This window comes from Micromys minutus (genome assembly GCF_963924665.1).
Source record: "Micromys minutus genome assembly, chromosome: 19".
NCBI lineage: Eukaryota > Metazoa > Chordata > Mammalia > Rodentia > Muridae > Micromys > Micromys minutus.
The window spans coordinates 17,503,158-17,530,581 of NC_137954.1; the positions used below are offsets into that span (position 1 = coordinate 17,503,158).

At 38.8% G+C, this 27,424-nt stretch overlaps 1 protein-coding gene across 1 annotated transcript in view; it reads left to right on the forward strand.

Moving 5' to 3' along the window:
- Positions 1 to 27,424, forward strand: part of MAP2 (microtubule associated protein 2) — a gene marked incomplete at its 3' end in the record, with an annotated part of 244,046 nt that overhangs the window by 206,421 nt on the left and 10,201 nt on the right. Inside the window, exons 7-13 of the mRNA XM_080932786.1 lie at positions 8,455 to 8,700; positions 10,315 to 14,013; positions 14,200 to 14,406; positions 14,593 to 14,727; positions 18,004 to 18,065; positions 23,261 to 23,405; positions 24,983 to 25,314. Coding sequence (XP_080788912.1) covers positions 8,455 to 8,700; positions 10,315 to 14,013; positions 14,200 to 14,406; positions 14,593 to 14,727; positions 18,004 to 18,065; positions 23,261 to 23,405; positions 24,983 to 25,314 — 4,826 coding nt within the window. The remainder of the gene's footprint in view (positions 1 to 8,454; positions 8,701 to 10,314; positions 14,014 to 14,199; positions 14,407 to 14,592; positions 14,728 to 18,003; positions 18,066 to 23,260; positions 23,406 to 24,982; positions 25,315 to 27,424) is intronic.

Here is a 27,424-nt window from a genome sequence, read left to right on the forward strand (position 1 = left end):
TCTCAGCACATATTAATGAATTCAGCACACAGCTTATGAATGAACAGATCTGGAGGGCAGCAAACCAGAAGCCGAGAGTATAGCTTCCCCACTGAGACCTGCTACCCTCCATGAATACATCTGTGTACTTACGCCACATCAGCACGTTAGCTCTCACTGAAGAGCATTCATTCAGAACTTGAGATGAAAGGCTCCAGATTACACTGATGCAGCCTTTGCCTGAGACTTGGAGTACACGCGGAGACTAGCTGAGCTACAGAAAAGAGACGCTGGTGGCTGGCTCTCAGTTTTCCTTACCTAAGACTCTCGTCTACTCTCCTTTTGTTGTCTCTTCATATCATCAGCATGTAAAAGACGCATAATATTCATCACTAAGTATTTATCATGTTATAATTTGTAACCCGATTCACTTCAGTATTCCCTAAATACAGGAAGCTAAATTTCTTAGCTTCATATTGTTAGCTCTGAGATAATTCTTTTTTCTAGTCACAGATTTATAAACACCACCTTTCCTCTTTAACAAGCCTTTTCTTAGTTGAGACTACCCTCCGCCTCACTTGATAATTGAAATTACATTAAATAAGCAAAATCATTATATGGGGGGGAGAAGATTTATCAAGTGTAATTAGGGTGTAACACCTATTGGTTATTAATCTCCTTAAATGTGATTTATAATATTATTTATACATCTGAGAGATTCTCTTTGGAATTGTTTGTCTGGTCATCTGGGCCATTTTTATTGAACATCTACAGTAAATGTCCCAGAAACTTTTCAAATTCTGAGCAAATACTTGAGACCAAAGCCTACATAATTCTCGCTTTCAAAGGGATAACTGCACAGAGGACAGGAATGCAGTAGAAAGGCTTACAAATATTTCAACTGGATTATCTCCAGAAACAATCAGGACAGCAGCCTCCAGACAGAACAGCAAGGGAAACCTTCTTTTGGTGTATGGCTAGTTTCAAAACAAGAGAAAGCATTGATAGATCACAGATGAGAAAGGAGGTGCAGAGGAGACAGGATGCACAGGTGGATGCTGATGGATGAGAAGATGCCATGTCCTAGGACAGAGACCGTGGCTAACATGTAGGAAGAAAGGGGAAAAGGATTGAGTAGGTGGAGAAAGGGTGATAACCAGTTTGGACCAAGGGCCTAGATTCCATTCTAGATGCAGTAAGGAGCTATATGTGACAATTGTTTCTCTTCCAGGTCATTGACAATGTTTTTAAGCTCCTACTTAAAACCATCAGAGCTGACAAAAAGCCTCTAAAGCCAGAAAGGACTATAATGTTGACAGAGCTGACCAGCCTAAAAAGTCTGCTTGAGGTAGAATTATTATTGTCTCCTCTCAGTCAACGAGAGTTGTAGCAGAAAAGGAAGTAGATTCTTCCACCTGTCTGGGGATCTACCTAATGTACTCCTTCCAGAAAACACAATGAAGAAGATGTAGACTCACTTTCATCTGGAGTTACTCAGTTGTCAGCTTTCCAGGATGCCAAGAATTGCCTTCCCCAAATTGTCCCTTGACAATCAGGGAAGACGCTAACTCCCTTCTCATCACAAACAATTCAGAGTTATTTTCCAACCTTTTTTTTTAATATTTTCCATTTATTTTTTCAAAAGGGACATTAAAGTACATAAAGATCTAATCATAGCTCATCATCCTTTGAGTTAGAAATAAGATATATATGTATGTTTATAAACCCTACCTTATTAATTAAGAGGCATATGATAATCTCGTGTTTAATGTGTAAAAGATGTGATCACAGTGAATTTTTGTTGATCCTTTATCTCAAACCACAAAAACTAATGTTCATCAAGTAACATATTTTTTTTAAAAAAGTTTAAAAACAAGCGAATGATAAGCCACAAGAAAGGACGGCACTGTTTGATTTCTTAATCAAGCTTTCAATGGGTTTTTAAGACCCAGTCTGGTGTACTGGTCACAGCAGATCTGCTAGGAGAGGAAGCAGGTAGACTTCATGTTCTGTCTATGAGATTATTTTCCCTCCTGAACACAGACTGTCACAGCAGCTTTGAGGGCACAAGGTCAGCCACATTCTGACCCTGCACAGAAATAGAAAGAGTACTTACATTCAAGTAAATGGGTGGCTCTCAGAACATATTTTCTTCTTCCTAAATATCAGAGATTTTATTTAAAAAATTACATTCCCAGAGGAAAAGCTTACACTGAAAACAATTTGATGTACATCACTTTATAAACATCCATTTACTGTAATTAATGCAATATTAGTATTCCCAGAATGTGTGCCTATTGGGGGATATATTGAGAAAAGATTTTATTGAAAGAAGAATTTGACAAACATCTCACCTAGGAAGAAAACCACGGTGCTACTGTGCAGGGCTCTCTTAGTTAAAATGTCTTCTCCTCGCTAACTGCTCCCCCTCCTTGATCTAACCATAATACTTGCCATGTGACCTAAGATGTTAGAATGTGGAAGCCTGTGCAAATACAAGAATACACTCTGAACCAGGGGTCATTTTGCCTCATTTGGTTAGATCCAGCATCCTGGGTGTTATTTTCAGTTATTTTCCATGGATATAACAATATAATCATTGCTCTCTGAGGGTCCTCTCCGTGTCACTCAGGGTTGAAGTTACCATTAGGAAACTGATGTATCTTTTGTCAAAGCTTGGAAAATGGAGATAGGTTCAGAGATAGCAGAAAATATTATACATGGGGGTCAGCTGCCCACTTCTTGTACTGTGGGGCTACAGCAGTTGTTAGTCCTTGATACCCCATGAAACCTAAGTTCTCATAAATGTGACCAAGAATTTGTTCCAAAATGGTCTGACCAAGCACAGCTGAATTCGGAATGACAAGTCGTATTTTTGCACAATATAAAATTTTAAATGTGTTAATAAAACCTTTAAATAAAAGCAAACTAGAATGGAATCACAGCTAAACATCATTTCTGAAGTCTGTAGTTATGTCAACGAGCTGTATTGGAAAGGCCAGGATTCACAAGGTCGCCCTGTCCTTTTGTGTGTCTCATTGTTAACAAGTAGATTATTTTATCACGAAAACAGAGCTCCCAAAAGCACATATTTTTAGAGTAAAGGAGAAATTCACTTGATTGTTACCTTAAGCCATGAAAGTAGCAAATAATTAAGGCAAAGGAGAGAACTTGAAACTGAGTATATGGAAGACACAGTACAGACGTGTATGTAGTTACGTGCAGGGTCAGTATGATTGCTCATCCGGTAAACAGCACTTGCTCCAAGCCTGGCAACCTGAGTCTAACCCCTAGGACCCACACTGTGGAAGATGAGAATCAAGCTGTCCTCTGACCTCCACATGCACACGGTAGTGTGTACCCCAACTGTACAAATGTACACACACACACACACACACACACACACACAATACGTAAATAAATAAAATTTAATAGAATGTTTTATATAGTTGCACAGTTATGTTTAGCAGTTTCACAAATACCTTCTTATTTATTTCTTCCAGCAACCTAGAGATAACAAAGATTCACATGCTTTGTCAGGGATATCATTTTCTTACATCTTGACAAATTACTTAGCTAGAATTTAGATCTATTTATGAATCTGCATCTTCCACCTAGTTCCCCGAAACTGCCTCCTTAGGGTTGCTGCTATAGGACTGTGAAAGTCCATTGCCTTCAGATGGGGGTCCTGTTAGAACCTTCTTATGTCAGTGTTTATAAAACTTCTATTCCTTATTTGTGCATTCATTCATTTGTTTTTAATTATTTACCCATCGCTAATTGGTGGTATCCAAAAACATCTGCCATATGCAGGTCAGCCCTCTAACAAATGAGACTCGAATGTCTTCCTGCTTGGAGACTCTTGCACTGTTCATACTTTTACCCCCAACACACCCCCCAATCCAACCCCCGAACACTACTTCCTGGCTTAGCTCTGGAGTTGCATCATAGATGCTATTTGCTTATGGTTTCTGAGCAGAAACTTGGAGTTCCTAGAGCACACAGTCCTAGGAGAGGCCTGGACTTTGCCGAATATTCCTTTTGAGACTGCCTTAATGAAGAGATGAAGACTAAGGACAAGTGGGAGTGGTCTTTCCACTGGGGCCATTAAAGCTCCATAAAAACCCACAGATGTTTCTGCCATTCTGGGATTAGAATAAGTGTTCTTAAGAGAAAACTGCCACTTCTTTTGAGTTATTACAGACTTCTGGGCTGTTTTTATGTCTTGGCACTTAAAACAGGACAGTGATGACCACAGAGGCCGAATGCTTCAGCGAAGTTGAAACATCCTTGAGTACCCATCGCCTCTTCACTGCCAACTCTCAGTTCTCAGTGTTGACACTGTGTTGTAGTCTTCCTTGCTTCCCAGAAAGCAGAGTTTGAAAAGCAGAGAAATGCATACCTCACTTTTACTTACTTGATGGCCCATGACATTGGTTAAGCAGCTTAGACATTTTTAAACTAATTTTCATGTGTGAGAAGCCTGGAGGGGCGGGTCCAGTGGGAAACACGTGATTGACAGAGACACATCACAAGCCTAGAACTGACATCTAGTCTCGGTTGCAGACCAAATCCTAAAGAAGTATCTGCTCAACTACTACTAAGAATAGCAAATGTCATTTAGCGGTTCTCTCCATGGTATACTAAATACCACGCCTGAGAAGTTTCTGAGCATCCAGCCAGTAACAACTTCCATAACTTGTTGGCTGATTAAAAACTGACATGCTGAAGGGATTAAAAGCATCTGTCCATAGAGTATTACATTAATATACTCATGTTTTCAAACCTACTTCCAGTTGCCAGTACTGGGCTGTTGAACCAAGTTACATTCCTTTGCATTTACAAAGTTTTGTAAAACAGTGACATAAAACCACATGTTTAAAGTTGAAAGGTTGGCTGCACAGAGAGATAATATAGGTTTTTTTTTTTATTTGTTGAGGGCGACAAACTTTAACTTAGGTCTAGATATAAGTAATAATGACTAGTGATTACCCTCGTAACCTGGATATAAGTCTGAGAGACAGCATCTAGATCAAAAACCAAATGGGGTTCATCCAAAACATTCCTAACTGTCGTTGACTCATAGGAGAGAACAAATGCTCCTAAGCAGACTAATCTACAGTGTGACCATAAAGAAATGTATTATTTTCTGGTTGAAGTTTTTAAAACTTAAATTAATCGTAATGCCAAGTATTTGTACATGACTAGATGATCAAAGTTTCAAACAGAAGCCTTTTTTTCCCCCCAATAATTGATCAGACCATGGTACTCTGATGATGTCTCTCTTTCTCAACTTCTATTGTATTGATGCATGACTTAGAATTAACCCTCAGGAAGGAGGTTCTTCCAAAGAATGCATTTGTTTTGTGACACTTTGGTTCTGTTCCAATATTTCCTTCATTATTCTGAATTACTGGTGGGGGAATGCGCACATAATTTCTATTTCTCAGCAGGGCTCTCGGTGTTTTTTGGTTTTTTTTTTTTTTTTTTTTTTTAATTTTCTTAGATGAATGACAAAATTTCCTAAGTGGTAGTTTAAGTACCCAGCAAAGCATGCACTGTCCAGTCCACTACCCCCCATTATCCATCAGCTCGATCTGCCTTAGCCCCTACATCCAGCTGTGCTACTTCCGTGACCCTCTGTGTCCTGTAGGTGTCTGTCTGTCTGATCTCATGTCTGTCTTGTCCAGTTCTCCCTGCAGTTTCTTCCTGTGTGTCTGTTTGTAGATGAAGGGGCTGAGGATCAAGTGGGTCCTCTACACAGGTTCCCCAGCCATGAACCTGCCACCAGCGGGGAGAGGCGTAGGCTTCTAGCCCCCTCCATCTCTGTGTCTGTGCCTGATGATGAGCCTTACAATTCCGATGAGGAGTACTATGAACATCCCTTGTTCAGCTCAGGATGGACTAGTGCGCCCCCCAGTGTCACAGCGCAGAGCGCGCAGGCCCACTTAGGCCAGGAGAAAGGTGACCAGGAGCACGGTGCCCTTTTGCTCCTCCTCCCCAGCCTGCAGCTCTGTCCACACACATCATCACCATGTTCCATGTGCTTTTATGTGGGGGGTTGGGGGGAGGCATAAGCCTGTTTTGTCCACATGAAAGTGAAGTCCCTATATAAAGAGTTATCCACCAGTAAATGCTTCAAATTTTATATAAAACACATTTGTAACACAAAACAAACAAGCACTTCCTTTTTCTTTTTGTTTTTCATTATTGCTCCAACAATAAAGGGGGAAGGAAAAAGAAAAGAGAACAAGAAATAAATAAATCAGTTAAAGTAGGGTGCCTCTTTGTTCCTTTCAATTACATTAATTGGTAAGAACATTATTTACCTAAAGAAAATGACCCTAATATTATTTGGTCCACCCCCCCATGTGGACTATTACTAGGACCAGCCTTAAATGGAAATCACTTCTATATTCATACACTTGATCTTTTTCTTTAAAAAATGAATAAATAAAGAATACAGAACCAACTTAAAGCAGGAAAAATGCTGGGAGGGAGTGAAGGATTTGACTCAGAGCCTTTGTTCCATAAAGCTGTGCTACATATGTATAATTGGTTATCCTGAAATCGATATTAAGTGATGGTGGGCCATTGTTTGTTTAATTTCAACAGCGAACATATACACATACATATACATACACATACACATATGCATGCACACACACACACACACACACATATGTATGAAAGGACAGTTGAACTATTTTTGTGTAGATAGAAATGTTTCCAGGTAAGGACAGTGGCTTGCTGGGTACAGAAAAGTTCATTCCCATGTGGAACAATATGTGGTGACAGGATGGGGACAGGCCACAAGGAATCCACTCGCAGCACACCAGCCACATTCATCATGACAGTGAGCAATTCCCAAAGTCCTTGAAAACCTGTGAGCTCCAAGGCTCTGACACCCTAAGAAATACACCCAGCATGAAAATGAAATCAAGTCCGCCCAACAGTCTGAACTGCAAGGGAAAGTGGGAGGTTTCTAATCGAGAGATAGGGAAAGGGGACACAAACCAACCTAATTCAAAATTTAAAATGTCGAAGCCAAAATATGACATGGATTTGAAAACTTGTAAATTAGCTTGGCTATATTTCATTGATCAGCTGGTCTTGATGAAGCTAGACATGCTTAAAGTTATTTGAACTAGAATCAAAATCTGTGCACCATAAAGGAATTCCTAAATAATAAGAAATAATTGGAGTTTTTAGAAATGTCCCTTAGAAATTTAAATTACAGATTCATAAATATCGGTATGGTAAACCCATAAATTAGACGAAGCAGTTCTCCCATCTTTCAAAATGTTAGTATTTCTTTAAAAAAGAAAATTCTCTCCCTTTCTGTCTGCACTGTTTCCCACAGGGTCTTTTGCACAACGAGCAGTTGTTTTAGGGAAATATCATGAGAAACTTCCCACTGCGGACATTTCGAAAACAGCTGCCTTTCATTTATTGAAGGGTAAACTGGATTTACTTATTTTTAAGAACATATGAATTGTAAATGGGAGAGAAATGAATAAAACAGTTCATGGCCTTCAGAAGCTTGCTGTTTGCATTTAAAGACTGACTTTTTCAGGGTGTTATTTCGATTTTCAGGGGGATACTTTTGGCAGTCTGGATGCCTCTCGGTCATCTTTCTCTAGTGGTTTTATTTTGAAATGTATGAGATTGTATTGCTAACTGAGCACTTTCTCTTAGTAACTATACACAAACTGTTATGGAGTAGTATGAAAACAATTTTATATGAAGAGAAAAAAATTTTTTTGTTAATGATGAAGTTTTGAAGTTAAAAGCTATTTTTAGTTCCAATGGATATTTTCCTGAGTATCACATAATTCAACAGAAGCAACATCGGTTGCCTTTTATAGCCCTATCTTAGAAACACTATGTCCGGAGTGCTCTGATGGACCCTTTGATAGATGTTAAAGCAATTGAGCAATTGAGGATAAGTCTATTTTATACCTAAAATTATCCTGGAGAGATAATACCTTTTTTTTAATACAAAGCAGTCGGGAATTCTTATGTAGGGACTTCCTCCATTGGAGAAAACAGCCCCTGTCTAACCAATAGGAAGGCTTTTCTTGGCACAGCAGTACATCTTCCTTCTCACCACCATCTCTTGGGGCAACGCCATCATCTCTAATACCCCACAACCCATGCCCATTGTACTGACATTCCCACTAAGGATGCTCAAACCACAAAACCCTTTCAGCTCTCGAGTTTTAAAATGTGGAGTACAGCCTTTTAATTAGACTTTTAAAAGGCCTTTCTTTTTATACATCATAGTTTTTCAGAAAGTACATAATGTGTCTGTCATTATTGTAATTAATTTGCTCATAGAGATGGGAAAGGAAAATATGCCTGATGCGGCAGAGAGTTTCTACAAATGGAGCTGAAAGTGTTCCATGAATAATATTTCTGTCCTTCCGTGTGTTGTTCTGTGGTCATGATGTCAACATCTTTTTCATTCCCAAGAAGAAGAAACTCTAGAGGGTGCGATGGCTGAGGAAATGAAGCCTGCTGCCCTTCCTGGGAAAGAGTGTGGGGCTGCTAAATCCTCAGACAACCCCCAGGGCCTCAGTGAGGGCCGAGTGGAATCTAGCGCAGAGGTGCAGATAGTTCCAGAAGACAGTGCCGTGGCAGGGACTCCTCATGAGAAAAGTGTTAAAGAGGTCACGGAGGTGGCTCCAGAAATGAAATCCCCTTCCTCTCCCAAGGAAGGTGTGTGTCTGTCAGGATTTGCATGTCTGCTGCAAACGCTGCACTGCCGTGGACCTCACTAAGCAAATGCTTTTCCAACGCTGGTCCACCCTGCTGGGTCTTCTCGTGATCATAAGACCACCATTTCAGGCTTCAAGAGCAGAGAGTGTGGCTTGCGCAGGTGCTGTGTATGAGAGCTCGGCTGCCCCCCCTCCCCAGCTGCTGTTGGTTGTCCTTTGCCATGATACAATACGCTTTACCACAGGCTGATGATGCTGTGTGAACTCTTCTTGGTTTATCCCCTCCCTCCTCATCGCCAGTGTTTGCCAGTCACATTGCTAATACATGTATTATTTTGTTTTTATGTTTTTGGGACAGCAATCCATATGCTTTTCTTTTCAAACCCTCGAGAGCTGGATTTTCGCACACAGAGGCTTAAATGATAGGGTTGCTTTTGTTTGCAGCTGCAGAGCACTTTGTTTTAATGCTTCAAAAAATGCTGGTTTGGTTTCCTTCAGAGCCCCTGTTGGTGCTCCTCTTGTCATTGTGTCTCCAGGGCAGCCAATGCTTTTGTCATGCCTGTATTGCTTGAGTTTTCATTCATCTGGCCTCCATTACAAGTTTATGATGTTGTGTTGCTCTCATTACAACAGGACACACAAGTCTATCAGATCATAATAAACTTCAAGAGAGTCACTGCCAAATTGTCTCCAGATAATGACACCTAGCTCTAGTGACCACAGGAAATTGTTTAAAATATAACTAAGACTCCAGAAACTCTTGGATTGGCATGTCAGTAAAATCAAGAGCATTCCATTTATTTGATGTCAAGATTATCTAGGGCCAATACTAGCCAATATGTTACTAGCTGGCCATACCCAAGGAATGAAATCAGGACCCTGGAGAGAAGGGTATTATACAAGCTGACTCTTGGGAAATGTCTTTCCTCTTGTGATTTCCCCTTATAATCTAGAAACCATGCTGGGAATTAAAATTTTGGATTAAGTACACACTGGCTCATCAATTCTTGGGTCATGTATATAAAACTGACATCAAATATTTACTTTAATCTCTGCTATCTTCAAAAATGTTTATGGCCATAAGTTTTAGTTTGGCCATATGGAACCTTCTGAGTTTTCATCATGTTCCTAAAACTGCTAATTATTATATATTTATTAGCATTTGCCCTATGGCCTGCCAGCTTATTTTTCAAGTAAGAAAATTTGCACTATTCAGTAATTACCCTTCATACACATGTTCTAGTGCCCTATTTTTTTTAGTTCCTTGATGTGGATTAATTTCAACTTTTATTAATGGAATGAAGATGATTCTTCATTTTCCAAATAATTATGCACTCTATATTGCCTATAAGAGACCAAATAAGCCAAAAGAATAAGTATCCTGAGGCAACCTCTTTCTATAATTTATTTAGAATATGACTTCCCTCAGTGCTAGGACATACAGATTCCAGTTCTGACACCTTTACGCTCAGTTTTCAGTGGGCAGCATGCTTGCATGGTTCATAGCTTCCCTCTTACCCTCCCATCCATTTCCTATCTGTAAATAGAATTTTAAGCTAAGTGCCCGAAAGCTGTTGCCTATTATCTGATTTGAAAATCAACTCGATTACTTCAGATTTACTTACAGCCTCGAAGATGGAATTCCCTGAGCAGCAGAAATTGCCTGCCTCATTCACCGAGCCTTTAGACAAGGGAGAAAAGGAGTTTGAGATGCAAAGTGAAGACTTTGAACATGCTGCCTTAGTTCTTCAGTCAGACACAAGTAAAGCTCCCCAGGATAAAATGGATCTCCAAGGCACTGGAGGAGAAAAGTCACCTACCATTCCATTTGCGCAGACTTTTGGTACCAACCTGGAAGACATAAAACAGATCACAGCAACAAGCGTAACAGTACCTAGCATTGGCCTCTCAGCAGAGCCCCTAGTTCCAAAAGAGCAGAAAGACTGGTTCATCGAAATGCCCACTGAGTCAAAGAAGGATGAATGGGGTTTAGCTGCCCCAATATCCCCTGGTCCCTTGACACCCATGAGGGAAAAAGATGTGCTGGAGGATATCCCAAGATGGGAAGGGAAGCAGTTTGACTCTCCCATGCCCAGCCCCTTCCACAGTGGAAGTTTCACTCTTCCCTTTGATACTATGAAGAATGAGAGAGTCACAGAAGGGTCACGACCCTTTGCCCCTGCCTTCTTCCAATCAGATGACAAAATGTCTCTGCAGGACACCACTGGTCTAGCTAAAGAAAGTTCTAAAGAGGAGGAGCCACAGAAAGATAAAGCAGACAAAGTGGCAGATGTTCCTGTCTCAAAAGCTACTACTTTACTAGGAGATTTTCATAGGCCAGTTGTGGAAGGCATTTCAGGAGAAGAAAAGGGTACCACAGATCAAGAGAAAAAAGAGACTTCTACACCCAGTGTACAGGAACCCACACTCACTGAACCACAGACAGAGCTTGAAGAGAAATCAAAGGTTTACATTGAAGAAGCTGTGGCAAAAGAAGAGGAACCCTTGACATTAAAAGATGATAAAACAGGTGTAATTCAGACTTCCACCGAGCATTCTTTCTCCAAGGAAGACCAGAAAGGCCAAGAACACACCATTGAAGAGTTAAAACAGGACTCCTTCCCTGTAAGTCTGGAACATGATGTTATGGATGTAGCCATGGCCTCTGAGACCTTGAAAAAAGTTACATCTGAGCCAGAGGCAGTAAGTGAAAGGAGAGAGATCCAGGGACTTTTTGAAGAGAATATAACTGACAAAATTAAGCTTGAAGGAGCTGGGTCTGCGACAGTAGCTGAGGTTGAGATGCCATTTTATGAAGATAAATCAGGGATGTCCAAGTACTTTGAAACATCTGCATTGAAAGAAGATGTGACGAGAAACACTGAGTTGGGCAGTGATTACTATGAGCTGAGTGACTCCAGAGGAAGTGGCCAGGAATCTCTTGATACTGTATCTCCCAAGAACCAACATGATGAAAAGGAACTTCCGGCAAAAGCATCCCAGCCTAGTCCTCCAGCACAAGAAGCAGGGTACAGCACTCTTGCCCAGAGTTATCCATCCGAGTTACCTGAAGAACCAAGTTCTCCTCAAGAGAGAATGTTCACTATTGACCCCAAAGTTTATGGGGAGAAAAGGGACCTTCACAGTAAGAATAAGGATGATTTGACACTTAGTCGAAGCTTAGGGCTGGGTGGAAGGTCTGCAATAGAACAAAGAAGCATGTCCATCAACTTGCCTATGTCTTGTCTTGATTCCATTGCCCTTGGGTTTAACTTTGGCCGGGGTCATGATCTTTCCCCTCTGGCTTCTGATATTCTAACCAACACTAGTGGAAGCATGGATGAAGGAGATGATTACCTGCCCCCCACCACACCGGCAGTGGAGAAGATTCCTTGCTTTCCAATAGAGAGCAAAGAGGAAGAGGATAAGCCAGAGCAAGCAAAAGTGACTGGAGGGCAAACTATACAAGTTGAAACATCCTCCGAGGCACCCTTCCCAGCCAAAGAGTATTTCAAAAATGGTACGGTCATGGCCCCTGACCTACCTGAGATGCTAGATCTGGCAGGAACCAGGTCCAGATTAGCTTCTGTGAGTGCAGATGCTGAGATTGCCAGGAGGAAATCAGTCCCATCAGAGGCTGTGGTTGCAGAGAGTAGTACTGGCTTGCCACCTGTTGCTGATGAACGCCAAGTCACTGTAAAACCAGACAGTCAACTTGAAGACATGGGATACTGTGTGTTCAACAAGTATACAGTCCCTCTCCCATCACCAGTTCAAGACAGTGAGAATTTGTCAGGAGAGAGTGGTTCGTTTTATGAAGGAACCGATGACAAAGTCCGTAGAGATTTGGCCACCGACCTTTCACTAATCGAAGTAAAACTTGCAGCTGCTGGAAGAGTCAAAGATGAGTTCACTACTGAGAAAGAGGCATCTCCACCCACTTCTGCTGACAAATCGGGACTGAGTAGGGAGTTTGATCATGACAGGAAAGCTAATGACAAGCTGGATACTGTCCTAGAAAAGAGTGAAGAGCAGGTTGATTCACAAGAACATGCCAAGGAGTCAGAAGAGGTTGGGGAAAAAGTAGAGATCTTTGGATTAGGTGTAACCTATGAGCAAGTCTCCACCAAGGAACTGATAACAGCTAAAGATACATCACCTGAGAAAGCAGAGAAAGGTCTCAGTTCAGTGCCAGAGGTAGCTGAGGTAGAAGCAACCACAAAAGCTGATCAAGGTCTAGATTTTGCTGCAAAGAAAGTGGATCAGAGTCAGTTAGATATAAAAGTCAGTGACTTTGGACAGATGGCTTCTGGGATGAATGTAGACGCTGGGAAGGCCATAGAGCTTAAGTTTGAGGTTGCTCAGGAGCTGACTCTCTCATCCGAAGCACCTCAAGAAGCAGATTCATTCATGGTTGTTGAGTCCGGCCATACCAAAGAAGGTGTCAAAGTCAATGAAACAGAAGTCAAAGAGAAGGTAGCAAAGCCTGACTTGGTGCATCAGGAGGCTGTAGACAAAGAAGAGTCCTATGAGTCTAGTGGTGAGCATGAAAGCCTCACCATGGAGTCCCTGAAGCCTGATGAGGGCAAGAAGGAAACATCTCCAGAGACATCACTGATTCAAGATGAAGTTGCCCTCAAACTGTCTGTAGAAATCCCTTGCCCACCTCCAGTTTCTGAAGCTGACTCGTCCACTGATGAGAAGGCAGAGGTCCAAATGGAATTTATTCAGCTGCCAAAGGAAGAGAGCACAGAGACTCCGGATATACCTGCCATTCCTTCTGATGTCACTGAGCCACAGCCTGAAGCAATTGTGTCCGAACCAGCAGAGGTCCCAAGTGAGGAAGAAGAAATAGAAGCTGGAGGAGAATATGACAAATTGCTCTTCCGTTCAGATACCCTCCAGATCACCGACCTGCTTGTTCCAGGAAGTAGGGAGGAGCTTGTGGAGACCTGCCCAGGTGAGCACAAAGGCGTGGTTGAGTCCGTGGTAACCATTGAGGATGATTTCATCACCGTAGTACAAACCACAACTGATGAGGGCGAGTTAGTGTCCCACAGTGTGCGCTTTGCAGCTCCAGCTCAGCCTGAAGAAGAAAGGAGACCATGCCCTCATGATGAAGAGCTTGAAGTAGAGATGGCAGCAGAAGCCCAGGCAGAACCCAAAGATGGCTCTCCAGATGCTCCAGCAACCCCTGAGAAAGAAGAGGTTGCGTTCTCAGAATATAAAACAGAAACCTACGATGATTACAAAGACGAGACCACCGTTGATGACTCCATTATGGATGCCGACAGCCTGTGGGTGGACACTCAAGGTGTGCTTCTTTTTCAATCTTCTCCCAGATAAGACCCGATAGCCTAGTGGGGGATTTGGTTTTCACTTTAAAACATTTAAGAAATATAAGTCTTTATTTACATTGTGTTAAGTATGTGAAGGGCTTTGTACACCTGTCACTAATGTTCTCACTCTTCTTGTTACCATGGTTTGCTTTGATCCGCAGATGATGATAGAAGCATCTTGACAGAGCAGTTAGAAACTATTCCTAAAGAGGAGAGAGCTGAGAAGGAAGCTCGGAGACCGTCTCTCGAGAAACATAGAAAAGAAAAACCTTTTAAAACCGGGAGAGGCAGAATTTCCACTCCTGAAAGAAAAGTAGCTAAAAAGGAACCTAGCACGGTCTCCAGGGATGAAGTGAGAAGGAAAAAAGGTTCATTTAACAATCACTTCTTTTAAAATGTGTGGTGTTTTTTTTTATTTAATTAATTTGTTATTGATCTTTTGACAAAGCAACTTGCCTAACTGGTTACTTATAAAGATCTTGTTCAGTTTTTGTTCCAAGTGTTTATTTTCTTTCCTGATGGTATGCTTTTTTTGTGTGTTTTCTTATTCGTAGCAGTTTATAAGAAGGCTGAACTTGCTAAAAAATCAGAAGTTCAGGCCCACTCTCCTTCCAGGAAACTCATTTTAAAACCTGCTATCAAATACACTAGACCAACTCATCTCTCCTGTGTTAAGCGGAAAACCACAGGTGACTGTTCAATTCTGCAATGTGGCTGGCAAACATAGCTGTGTATTTTGTTTTTAAGTCTCATTACTGTAGAAGCTTCTTCATTTTGTTTTGCTTCCAAATCTCAGCAATCATGAACAGTTTCGCTATTGACTGTCTTGTATCATTATTCTTTCCCCCCTCCCTACAGAAGAGGTCATGATCATCTGTTTCTTTGTCATGCTCAGACATAGCAGTGCGTGATTGTATCTTGGCATTGTGCTCTATTGTCATGTTCTGGGGATCCCTATTTTCATTCTGTGTGTTTGGTTAGAGGATGGCCGTGAATTTAACCGTGGTATGCATTCTCATTATTTTGCTTCTTTATCTCCTTCATGCTTAAATCCATGTATATATGTCCTATTTTCTCTATTGTTACTGTCAAATCTGTTACTGATGTTGACTTTACCGAGACAATGTATACTGACTTAGACTTTGCAAATGAGAAACCCCCTGGAGTAAGACTAATTTTCAAGATTATTTTTTTCTTTAGATGGAAAAAAAAAGAAGAAAGAAAGTGATGTCTGTCCTATCAGATTTTCTTCGCCATGTTCAAAGCGAACACCTTTTCAAGCTCCTGTGCTTCATCTTTGAGATTTTTCTTAAAGATGTCCACCCAAACTGTCAAGTGTTCTGATATAATTCAATGTGCAGAATTCTAAGTTAAAGCTCCATTTCCTTAAGAATGAGTTAAATTAGACATAAACACATTTTCTATAATTTCAGAATGGGGGAGGCAGAGGCAGGTAAATCTGTAGATAGATCCCTAGTGTAAGTTCAGCCTGGTCTATACTGAGAAGCCTAGGCTGCATATGACGGGGAGAGACAGTTCTGTGCGGCCTTCTACTTCTGTCACCCCCAAATATACCCACCCATAAGCTTAAAAATCTAGTAAAAGAAGAGAATAAAATATGGGAGAAATCATCAGGAAATGAGCTTTAGTGATGGCTTAATTCTTATGAACACTTGCTCCTCTTACAGAGGGCCTAAGTTTTGTTTCTAGTGCCCACATGTCAGTCCACAGTCTATTACTCCAATTCCAAAGGACTAAACCCATCGTCTGTCCTCAGTATGCACAGTACATATTATGTACACTTACATTCAGGCAAAACACCCACACACATAAAATAGAAACCTTTTTTAAATAAATCATAGTAAAATCTATATAGTTCTCTACAGTGCAATTTTATTTTGAAATTTCACTGTAAAGTACCAGGGTATTTACTTTTTGTACCAAATTATGCTATGATCTTAATTTTAAAATTTTTACTGGGTATTCTTGAAGTATACAGAATATAAGAAAGGCATCTACTCCTTTTAATTATTCATTAAAAAAGGCTTCATATAAAATTTTGGGTCACTGTAAAGATTAGCAGTGATATAAAACTTACTGAGAAAAAAAATGACAGTAATTGATCTTTTAGAGCAACCACCAAAGGTTGCTAGTATTTTTGTTTGTTTAGAGTTTATGTTTAGCCCTTGGGTTTTGGGATTCTATGCTTTTTGAGACAAAGTATTTGTACATATGCTAGGTCAGCCTTGAAGTCGTAATCCTCCTGACTTAGTCTCCCCATTGTTTGGATTGCAAGCATGCAATCAATGCTTGGCCAAATTTTCAAGAAGGGTGAAACCATATGTCATACTTTATGTAAGAACAATACCTCAGCCAGGATCTGAATTGGGAAGACTCTTCTATACACAAACCTTGAGAAAGACTCAAGGTACAGAGCACTTCAAAGTTAGAAATCAGGAGTTAAAATACAACTCCAAATGTTGTATCTTGATGAGTGAAGTAGGTCATGTTTTTAGAAATTCTAGTTAACTCGGACAAGTGCTTTGAGAATAATATTCTCTTGAACATTAAGAAATCTTTATTCTGCCTGCAAAGATAAAGATGCTGTCAGAGTTGTACAATGTCAGAGGTAATATAAAATAGTTTGTAAATCATTTATATGACATGTGTGCATGTCGTTGGTGCTCACTTTATTATACTGAAAGCCAACCCTCCCTCCTTATATTCATTCTTTAAAGGATTTTTAAATTTTCAGACTGGTTAGAGTCTCCTCTTATTCTAGGCAAATACCAAGGTAAGCCAGGAGGAAAACCACACGAAATGCCGATGTCATTGAATTAAAGCAAACTGCACATTTGTGTTGCAGGAACTTTAGATATGTCATAGATGGAGTTGATGACATCATTTTCACTGCTATTCTAGGAATTGAAAAGTCCTCCTGGTACAACAGACACACTATGGGAAGCCATTGTCTTCATATAACAACCCACATAGCATAGGACCGTTTTATCAGAAATACTCTGAGTGCTTACAAGGATTGTTTTTGTGAATATTTCTGTACCAGTAAATAAATAAATAAATAAATAAATAAATAAATAAATAAATAAATAAATAAATAAATAAGGAGAAAATAAACATAGAGGCTAAAGTATTTTACTTATGAGGTCAAATACTGCTATTTTTGAATACACGGGATTATGAGTTCAGGTAAGTCATCCACACAGAATGTAGGGTGGGATGGACTTTATAGTTGAGACCAGAAGCAAACAACAGCATCAAGAGAAACAGCAGTAACAGATGCAGTAATTGTGTCATACAGAAAGTGCATGCATAGAACACTTCTTACACTTACCTAACTTGAAGCCTCTCATTCTTTCCCTGGGAAGTTGTTCTCTTCCTATTCCTATGGTACAATTTCCCTGAAGACAAGTATGTCAATCATAATGCAAAGTGAAGAGGTGCACAGGAAAAGGGTTTGCCAATCATGCAACCTGGGAGGTAAAATGCAGAAGGATCTGTAGGTTAGCCAGCGGCTTCTAGAAGGGGAGGGTTGGACATTTCTGTATCATTCCAACCCCAAAACCAATCAGATTCCTTTCCTATAACTAGGCAGCATTTGCTTTGATGCTCTGAGACTTTTGATCTAAAGACTATGTGTATATGGGAGATACTCCAAAGTACCCTGGTGGCACATAGGGAAAGGAGTGTGTGCACTGTGCTCCCTTGTACTTCAGTAGACAATAGTCTGTGTGAATTTGCACATGCTATAGTTGGAGCCACATAATGCATTACGGTTACCCAACTTCCTTTGGCTACTGAATTTGAGCCTCAAAAGCAAGAGAGTTGTACTTTGCATTAGTCTTGTGACATAGTAGAACACCCAAATATCAGAAAATGCCTTTATGTGAGTTTGGGGTGCTAAGTTGGTCTTGTTTTCCTTTTTGTTTTGTTTTTCTTTTCAACAGCAGCAAGTGGTGAGTCAGCTCAGGCTCCTGGTGCATTTAAACAGGCGAAGGACAAAGTCACTGTGAGTGAATAACTTCTCTTCTACTCTACTTTTTCTATTTGTTCAATGTCTTAAGAAGTTTAGGAATTGTGTAGACAGTTGTATTTATTTTCAAATGTCCATTTTGAACTGTTTGTAGAATGGTGGGTGAAGGTGGTTAGGAAGGACACAGCTACCAAGGGAAAATGCAGTAAACTGCTCCAAGAGTCGCCAAAATATGGGGAGGAAAAAAATCACTTATATTGTTAATAGAACATACTTTAGATTTTATAATTAACATACTATTTTACATCTTCATTATAAAGCTAAGTCTAAATGAACCTGTGTAGATGATCGAGAAGTGATATTAACTCTAATTCATTTCACTAAAAATGGCTACAGCTACCATTTTGGATTTTTAAAAGTCTTTATTTTTTTACCTCCATATAGGTTTACTAACAAAAAAAGAAAGTGCTGTTTATAGATTTTTTTAATTTAATAGTGAAGATTCTTAATGACCATTTTAATGACAATGTGACATTCCACTGGGTGATAGTAATATTTAAATATCTACTGTCTATTTCTCACTTTTAAAAAATTGTTGTATCATGTCTGAATCCGGAATATTTTTATCTAAGTCATCTTTTATTTGTGTATCTTAATTTTCTAAAACTTTCTGTATAAATATTATTAATAACCATCTTAATGACAACATGACATTCCACTATGTTTTGAAAAGACAAAAACCAACATGAAGTATTTTTGTTCTTTTTAAAATTGGAAGAAAAGCAATTAAGGTCTAATAATGAAATCCTAAATTTACAATGAACAATTGGAATGATTTCAGTAAGTATCTTATGAGACAATTTTGGCAACTCTACAACCCTAGGTAATATTTAAATCACAGTTCTTAGCTTATCAAATATGGTAATATTTAAAACGTTCACTTTCCTATTAATACAGACAGTGTTTTGTGTCCAATGTTAACCAAACTTTTGTTAATCATCTCAAACTGAGAGTCTTTATTTGATAAAGAGGAAAACGTCAGTGTTTATATGAGTACTTACAAATTAGACAGATGTGTTAATAAATAGTAAGTAATATAACTCCTTTATTGCCTAAGTAAATATGGACCTGCATTTTGAGTACAATGTGACAGTGATATTTGGATCTCTAATATCTATTTCTGACTTTTAAAACAACTAGCATTTTATCATGCCTCAATCCTGAATATTTTTAGCTATGTGATCTTTTAATCATGTATCAATTTTCTAAAACTTCCTGTATAATAATGTAGTTGAGAAAGTTAAACACAGTAACTTTACAAAACAGCATTGTACCTACATGAGTCATTAAGTATTCATTAAATAGGATGAATTATTACTTGACATTATTTTTAAAATAAAAGAAATTTCAATCACAGATACAGTAAATGAGTCTGAAAATTTCCTCTTTAGGAAAAGTTTCAAGTAGACACACTTAACTTTGAGCAGATGCTATCTGCATACGTTATTGGAATTAAGCTATTGCTTACCCTTCCAAATCTATCTCATGTTTCTGGATAAAGGTTACTCTATTGTTTCTTCTTCTGAATTATCATTTGTTTACACCTCTTAATACCTAGTGCCCTTTGTTAAAGTTTCCTGGAACCCCCATTCCTTCTCATATGATGTACTGCAAATTCCTCAGTCTAACTCAGAGTTATCAGCTGCTGTCCATTATTAAGCTTGCCAGCCCCTCCCTTTAACTCATTTAGGTTTTGATGGGTCCTTTATGTCTCGTTCTCACCTAGAGGCAGGTTAGCTATTTCATTTTTCTTTTCTGGTTGCATTTTTAAATTCATTTTTTTTCAAGTGAGATCAATCATGAAATAATGACTTGTGCTCACCCAATTACACTTCTCCAACTAAAGATGCTGATCCCATAGAGGAGTGAGGAAAATGCACATTTGCGGGAGCTGATCTCTCCATTGAAGTGTCTGTACTGTTACAGCTTAGAAGGAAAACCTCAGTTTTGTCCTCTATTTGTATAACAGCCGAATCAAGTTATTTATTTGAATTATCTCTTTTTGCTTTGTTATTTCTCTCTGTCTTTCTAACAGTGTCTCCCAGAAATGTGGCATGCACCATAGCCTCTATCAGAGCCACTAATCCAACCCATTTTTTTCTTACATGAAGTCCCCCCAGGGGTTAGCCTTACCTGTAAATTAAATCCTGATGATCTTTTACTGGTAATGCTGATCTTGTCCTCTTAGAATTCCTAAAATATCGTGACTATCCTGTGTCCATAAGAATCATATTAAGTTAGTACAATAGTTTGGTCAGCTTTTGCTTTGCTCCTAAAACAATCCCATATAACAATCCTTATTATATTTCTGATTAAGTCAATGCAGATAATCTAAAAGCATGTTTTCTTAATCTTTAAGGTAGTACTTTCCATGAATAGGCCTTAAGTATGTATCATTTAAAGATTTTCAAACATGATCAAGATGTGGCTATACTTATCAGAGGAGCGGTTCCTGTAGGCGTCACTTTCTAGCTGCAGCAAGACTGAGAACCTACAGATTGTGTGAAGGTCTCATTCATAAAATCGATACAGAATAGTATCCATTCTTCTTAAGGAAGCGCTATATACACAGCCTTAAGGCAATCCGAGATTTACTGTTTACCATCATTTTTTACCCAGGTCATAGAAAGATTTGCTTATTACAATTATATTAGTCCTAGCCCTACACTAATTTTTGGATCCAATTTTTAGTTCTCAACACATCCTTGAAATGCAGAATTCATGATTGTAGAGACTCTTATTTTAATCCCTGAGACTGGGGTGATCTTACTCACAAAACTATACATTAGCAGTTTGTAATTGGTTTGGGCATTATGCCAGTGGTCAGTCACCTCCTGGATAAGGAACCTCTCACAGAGCGTATTTCTCCTGTCTTTACAAAACCACAAATAAATAAGTTGCTTTCAAAGTGAATTCACTGAAAATAATGTACATTATAAGCATATATCTACATGTATAGCATGTGTAGTCAGAGTTACTTTTACAAACCTTGTATAGCTGATTCTTCAGAATAACCCATTTTTGGAGATATAGGAACACCTTGAAATGTTTCTTTTTTTCTGAACAATTATTCAAAAGAATAGGCTACCTTGTCTTTTCAGGGATTGCTGTGCTTCTTTTGGTAGTCCAGACTGCAGAACCAAAATCTAGAATGGTCTTTGGCTAAGAAAGAATTTAATACCAATCTGCTTCTTCCTTAAAATTAAAAAATACTACTACTGCTACTAATAATAATAATACAAATAATACTAGTTTTAAACATCACAATTGTACGTTGCTTCCACTTTGAATTATGTCGTCCAACTCTTTAGGTCACATTTCTAAATTAATGACTCCTATGTTATGTAATTTTGTGACCATTTGACCATGTACAACACTTGGGTCTTAGAATTTTACGAATCAGGCTTCTCTATGTCTAACCAACACTATTTGTCCTCCCATTCTTCTATCTATCTATCCTTCCACTGACTCGTTGCCATTCAACAATTGTTAACTGTGTGCACATTATATGTGCGTTAACTGTGTGCACACTGTATGTGGGTTGACTGTGTGCACACTCTGTGTGGGTTAACTGTGTGCACACTGTATGTGGATCATAAATAGCTGGAACATGTGAAAGAAAAGATATAAGTAATATGACTGCCTTTTTTAGATTAGATTTTACCAGGCAAAATGCTTGGCACTGATTTGGTATTTATGCACAGCTGACTTTTTTTTAACTAGTATTCTGGACTGAATGTCATCTGAAAAAGGTGCTATTAAGTAAGCATCCCCTCTTCTCCCATATTCATGCCACTGGTTATATTCTTATATGATCACACATTTTATAACGTCTTTGATTGTGTACTTGTCTTTGTTTTCTCTCCTGGCTAGAACTTCCTTGTGTCAAAGATTCATGCTTCACCAAGAGTACAAATTCCCCCATGATACAGCTCAGCCTAGCCTAGCATGACTAAAAAGGCTGCATGTTCTGACAGGTTTTTTTTATCAATATAATAACACATCAGCGGGCTCCACACACCATTTGCCTTACTCAAAGTTAGCAAACAAGGTGAGAAGAAGGGCAATAAATGGTGCCAAAAGGAATGAAATCAGAATGTTATATTCCATGATTCAGAAAAATCTACGAGAGAAAAGATATAAAATTCTTCAGTCTATGATGGCCTTAGCAGTAAACTATAGTAATAACAAATACAACCAAACTTTGATGATCAGCCTCCATATTTTTAAAAAAGTGCAAAGGATCCCATTTTCTAGATTGTGTTCATTATTAATTTTGTTTATTTGTTTTATGAAATATTAACTAAAAGCCAACAAAACAAAATGTGTTGCACTGTGGCATGTACCATATCCAACATATGCAATAGATAATGTATAGTCAAATAACAGCAAACTATATTCTGTATAACACTAGGAGACCCCATCAGACACATCAGGATTCCCTACCATCTCTGCCACAGGAAAACTGTGATAATTGAAAAAAAAAATACATTAAATCATTGATCCCAATCCCTCAGCTTTAAAATGTATCTAACAGGGCTGGAGAAATTGCTCAGAGGTTAAGAGCACTGATTTTTTTTTTCCAAAGGTCCTGAGTTAAATTCCCAGCAACCACATGATGATTCACAAGCATCTGTAGGGGGATCTGATGCTCCTCTTCTGGTGCGTTTGAAGACAGCTACAGTATACTCATATAAATAAAATAAATATTTTTCAAAACTGGGCATAATGTTTAATATGCAGTGAGAATGAAATCATAACTTGATGTAGTAGACTTCAAGTTCCCACCACATACTTGAGAATGGGTAGTTTTATTCGTGGATGGAATGTGATATTGCAAAGCTCCCTCCCAGTCTATTCTAATAAACCATCATGCTAATAAAGCTTTTGGTCAAATTGGTGATTTATGAAGAAATGTTTTTGTAAATTCGTTTCATCTATATTCTGGTTTAAAAACTAAAAATCACAATTCATTTTTGATAATGTTACTTCAAGATTAAATACAACCTAGAACAACTCAGAAACTATAAATTCTAAGTGATTAAATAGAAAGTTGTATTAGTATATTAAAGTTGATGGTGTATCAAAAAAAAAGAATTTTCCAGGAAAAATGGCCAGAGCACTGTTGCATAACTAAACTGTACCTAATACCCTTTGTTTTCTCTAATCAGGATGGAATAACCAAGAGCCCAGAAAAACGTTCTTCCCTCCCAAGACCTTCCTCCATCCTCCCTCCTCGCAGGGGTGTATCAGGAGACAGGGATGAGAACTCATTCTCTCTGAACAGCTCCATCTCTTCAGCCCGACGGACCACCAGTAGGCCATCCTACTTTGTTTTCCTTTAATCCTTTAAATGTATAAGAAGCTTACCTTAGTAATCGCCCATTGAGTTGCTTTATTCATTTCTACACTGTTAACTCTTACTAAAATAGCGTATCTTAAGATATACATGGAAAACCTAAAACCCAAGGCTAGGGAGATAATTCAACTGGGATAGTATTTCGACAAAATTGTGGGCGACTGAATTGGGCTCTGAACATCTGTAACCCCAACCCTGAGCAGGTAGGAGCATCCCAGAACTCAGTGGCCAGAAAACTTAGCCAATATATGAGCCCCAACTTCACTCAGAGACTCTGATTCAGCAGAGAATAAGCAAAAGTAAATTGTTGGGATACATTAGCAGGGAGGACATTTAAGAGTCAGTAATCTCCAAGGAAGCAACTTTCCCCCTCATATATCTAGGGTTGGAACTGGACAAACACAAGAATCCAGAAGAAAGTACAACAGACAAAAGTATCATGTGCTTCCCAGAAGAATGTCTTCAAGTATGCCTATGTTTGTTGCTGTGGAAACAAAATGGCATTTTCTAAATAAACCTACCTCTTTGAGCCTCCCTGTCCTGCCCTTTAAGAGATTTTTGATCTTATGAGACAATGCTGTTCTGATAATCTAGCTTTGATTTGGTTTAGAGTTTATTCTCTTGTGTCAGGGGATAGTGAGTGTAACAGACATGTTGACATCTACAAATATTGAGCCTATTTTAGCTCCACCCAGCAATAGCAAAAAATGTGCATGGGCAATTAGAAGGGCAAGTGTCATCTCCTTAGCTACACACAGCAATGTCCTGGCATTTTGCATCCTTTGAAAAGAATTTGAGGGGAACAATACCATGCAGGAACTTCATAAACACTGGGAGGATGAGGTATATGTAGTTCTAGGTGCAGTAGAGAGGGGAAGTTTCGTTCACTTAACTCAATGTACAATAAAGCCCCTTAGCAAATGTGTTAGTTTGGAGCTTTCAGAATTCTCAATACATACTAAGAGATTAACACTGAAGCCCCCCAAATTAAAACCATGGGAAGTAAATGCACTGTGTGTCATGTGTACATCTAAGTCTCACCATGGATGTACTTGCAGGGAGAAATGCATGATTTATGTGCCATCAGGAGCCTTCCCACAACCAGGAATCCACATAATACAATAAATGTATGCTATTTCTAACTACAGGTCATTTATATGCCTCAATAATCATAAAAACATGAGAATAGTTTCCAACCACTCCCAATAAGAACTATGAGACCAAATAGGGAAAAGATACAAGTCTTAAATTTATATATTAACATATATCCAAAAATACCACCAGATTATGAACCTAAAGAAAGGAAAAGAGGGTCTCACCTGTAAACAGTATTTCGGAGTTCCATGAGAGTTTTGAATGCATTTGAATTACGTATTATATGAGTACTAACTTTGTGTGGGAAGAAAAATACCTTGAGAAAAGTACTTTTTTAGTGTTCTGATATGGTTTTCTTCTCTATCTATCTATCTATCTATCTATCTATCTATCTTTCTCTATGTGTGTGCATGTGTGCCTTACCTGTTTATTTCTATAGGGTCAGAGCCAATTCGCAGAGCAGGAAAAAGTGGCACCTCAACACCTACTACCCCTGGATCTACTGCAATCACCCCGGGAACACCCCCAAGCTACTCTTCACGTACCCCAGGCACCCCTGGAACCCCAAGCTATCCCAGGACACCAGGAACCCCCAAATCTGGCATCTTGGTGCCCAGTGAGAAGAAGGTCGCTATCATCCGCACTCCTCCCAAGTCCCCAGCCACTCCCAAGCAGCTTCGGCTCATTAACCAACCTCTGCCGGACCTGAAGAATGTCAAATCCAAAATTGGATCAACCGACAACATCAAGTACCAGCCTAAGGGGGGTCAGGTAAGAATGCCATGAACACATACTTGATATCAGATGAACAGTCCCACTCACGGTTAAGTTGCTTTTGGTGTATTATAATCTGACAGTCTTGTGCACAGGAGAGAGATGTTACAGGGTCTGGATCTTGTCTGGAGAATCAAGCTTAGGAAATAAATGAAAAATTATTTGATAGCTCATTTCATTCTGGTCATTATTTGCTACTGGTTGACTCAACTATATGTGCAAGGATCCTTTGGTTGGTCTCTGAAAGGAGTCTCTACAGCTTTGTGGATTTGGATATATTAAAGTTAGCTTTGTGGTCCTCGAAGAAAATGAGACAAATACTGTTTAATATGTCTCATAGAATATTAATATGGTATGGAATGGTTCAACTTCATAGGGATTTTTAAATTATTGTTGATATAAAGGCAGTATACAAACAGCAAAGTGTACCCTTTGAATGCTCATTGGATCCTAGATTCCTCTGAATCTCAGTGTTTTTTCTGTCACTCCTCTACTTGTCTCCTATAATTTCTGCCTCTGACTCCTGACATCCTTCCTTTTTGCCAAGAAAATTCTATCTTAGGAGGTTTCAGAGAAGGCTCTTGCTGAAGTTTGAAATCCCCAAGCATCCCTGCCTACCATCAACACCAAAAGTCTTTGTTGCTGCATCCGTAGCATCAACTTTCACTGGTTTTTCACATTGCAGTTCTGTTCTGGGAATCCAAAAGCTTAAGAATTGTCAACTGATGAGCCGTGGGAGGAGAGGACAATGCGACCCTTTATAAACAGTTGTAATGTGTGTAGACAAACAGATACATTTTCACAGGAAGATGCTGTGAAAATATGGTGTGTAAGAAAGCATTAAAGCCAGCCACAAATATAGCTGAAATTCTAACAAATTTATTTAAGCTATAATTTAAAACTAAAACAAATTTTTATTATTCTTAAATTCATCAGTTTTCCCCATTTAATAAGAGAAAATCTTTGGGATCATTTAGAAATAGCATTCTATTGCATATTTAGTATTATATGAAAATAATGTAGGAGAGTTAAGTAAAATCAATATAACATATCATTAGCCTTAAATGGAAAGTTCTTTGCTTGGACTTCTAAAAGAGAGATGTCTAAAATGGATTAACCTTTTGAGACAAGGTTTTGCTGCAAAGCCCAATTGTCCTTCTTTAACTAATGCCCCTGCCTCAGCTCTCAACATGCTGAGACTACAGTACAGATTCTTTTGTCATTAAAAACCTCATGTTCTCAGGCTGTCTTTCACTAAATGTGGCTTTTTTGTGTCCTGGAGAATATTAATTTTTAAATTAATTATCTATCATCTGATTCACAAAGAATTGTTAATCATTTCTATAACACCACATAGAAACTAAAGAAAATAATAAATATAAAATGATATTGATACCATTTGACAGAAATTGTACATGATTTTCTTTGAGGGTTCCTTAACATTACTCCAACCTTCTTATTGTGGTTTCAGCCATTAATTTGCAGAACTCTTTAAGATTAAATCAATACAAAAATATGAAGACATCCATTTTTTTCTCTTTTAGTTTATTTGTGACCCTAGGCTTGCTTCAGGTTGACCTTCACAGAAGTTGGTGATTCGTAAAGATGGTTTAAAAACATCTTATTCCTTTGGTATGAGATAAAGCATCCCCAGAGATTATGATTAAGGGCTAATTAAGACATGGAGAACTAAAATACCTTCAAAATCGTGGTGTTGTTTTCTAAATGTCTTTTCTCTGGGCCAGTATTACGGTGTGGTGAGGAGCTAGTTGTTCAGAAGTTAATTTGTTTCCTAGAATTACAATGACTGCTGTGTTTACAGTAGTCCTTCCATGCCCCTCTTAGGAGGTTGGATTAAAGCATAGCAAAAGACAAAACTTTCCAAATCCCCAGGCATTGTCTACTCTGCACAAGCATGGCCCCACTTTATGTGCCATGTTTCACGTTCTGTATCAGCCCCTCTAACTTACCCTTTCTCTTTAGCTTTTTATGGAATCCTGTGTTTGACTTAAATTTATTTCAGCTTAAGTGTCTCTTTAAGAATATTTATTATTTAAATTGGCATAAATAGTTTTGAAGACATAACAGGCAGGGCTAATTAAATTCT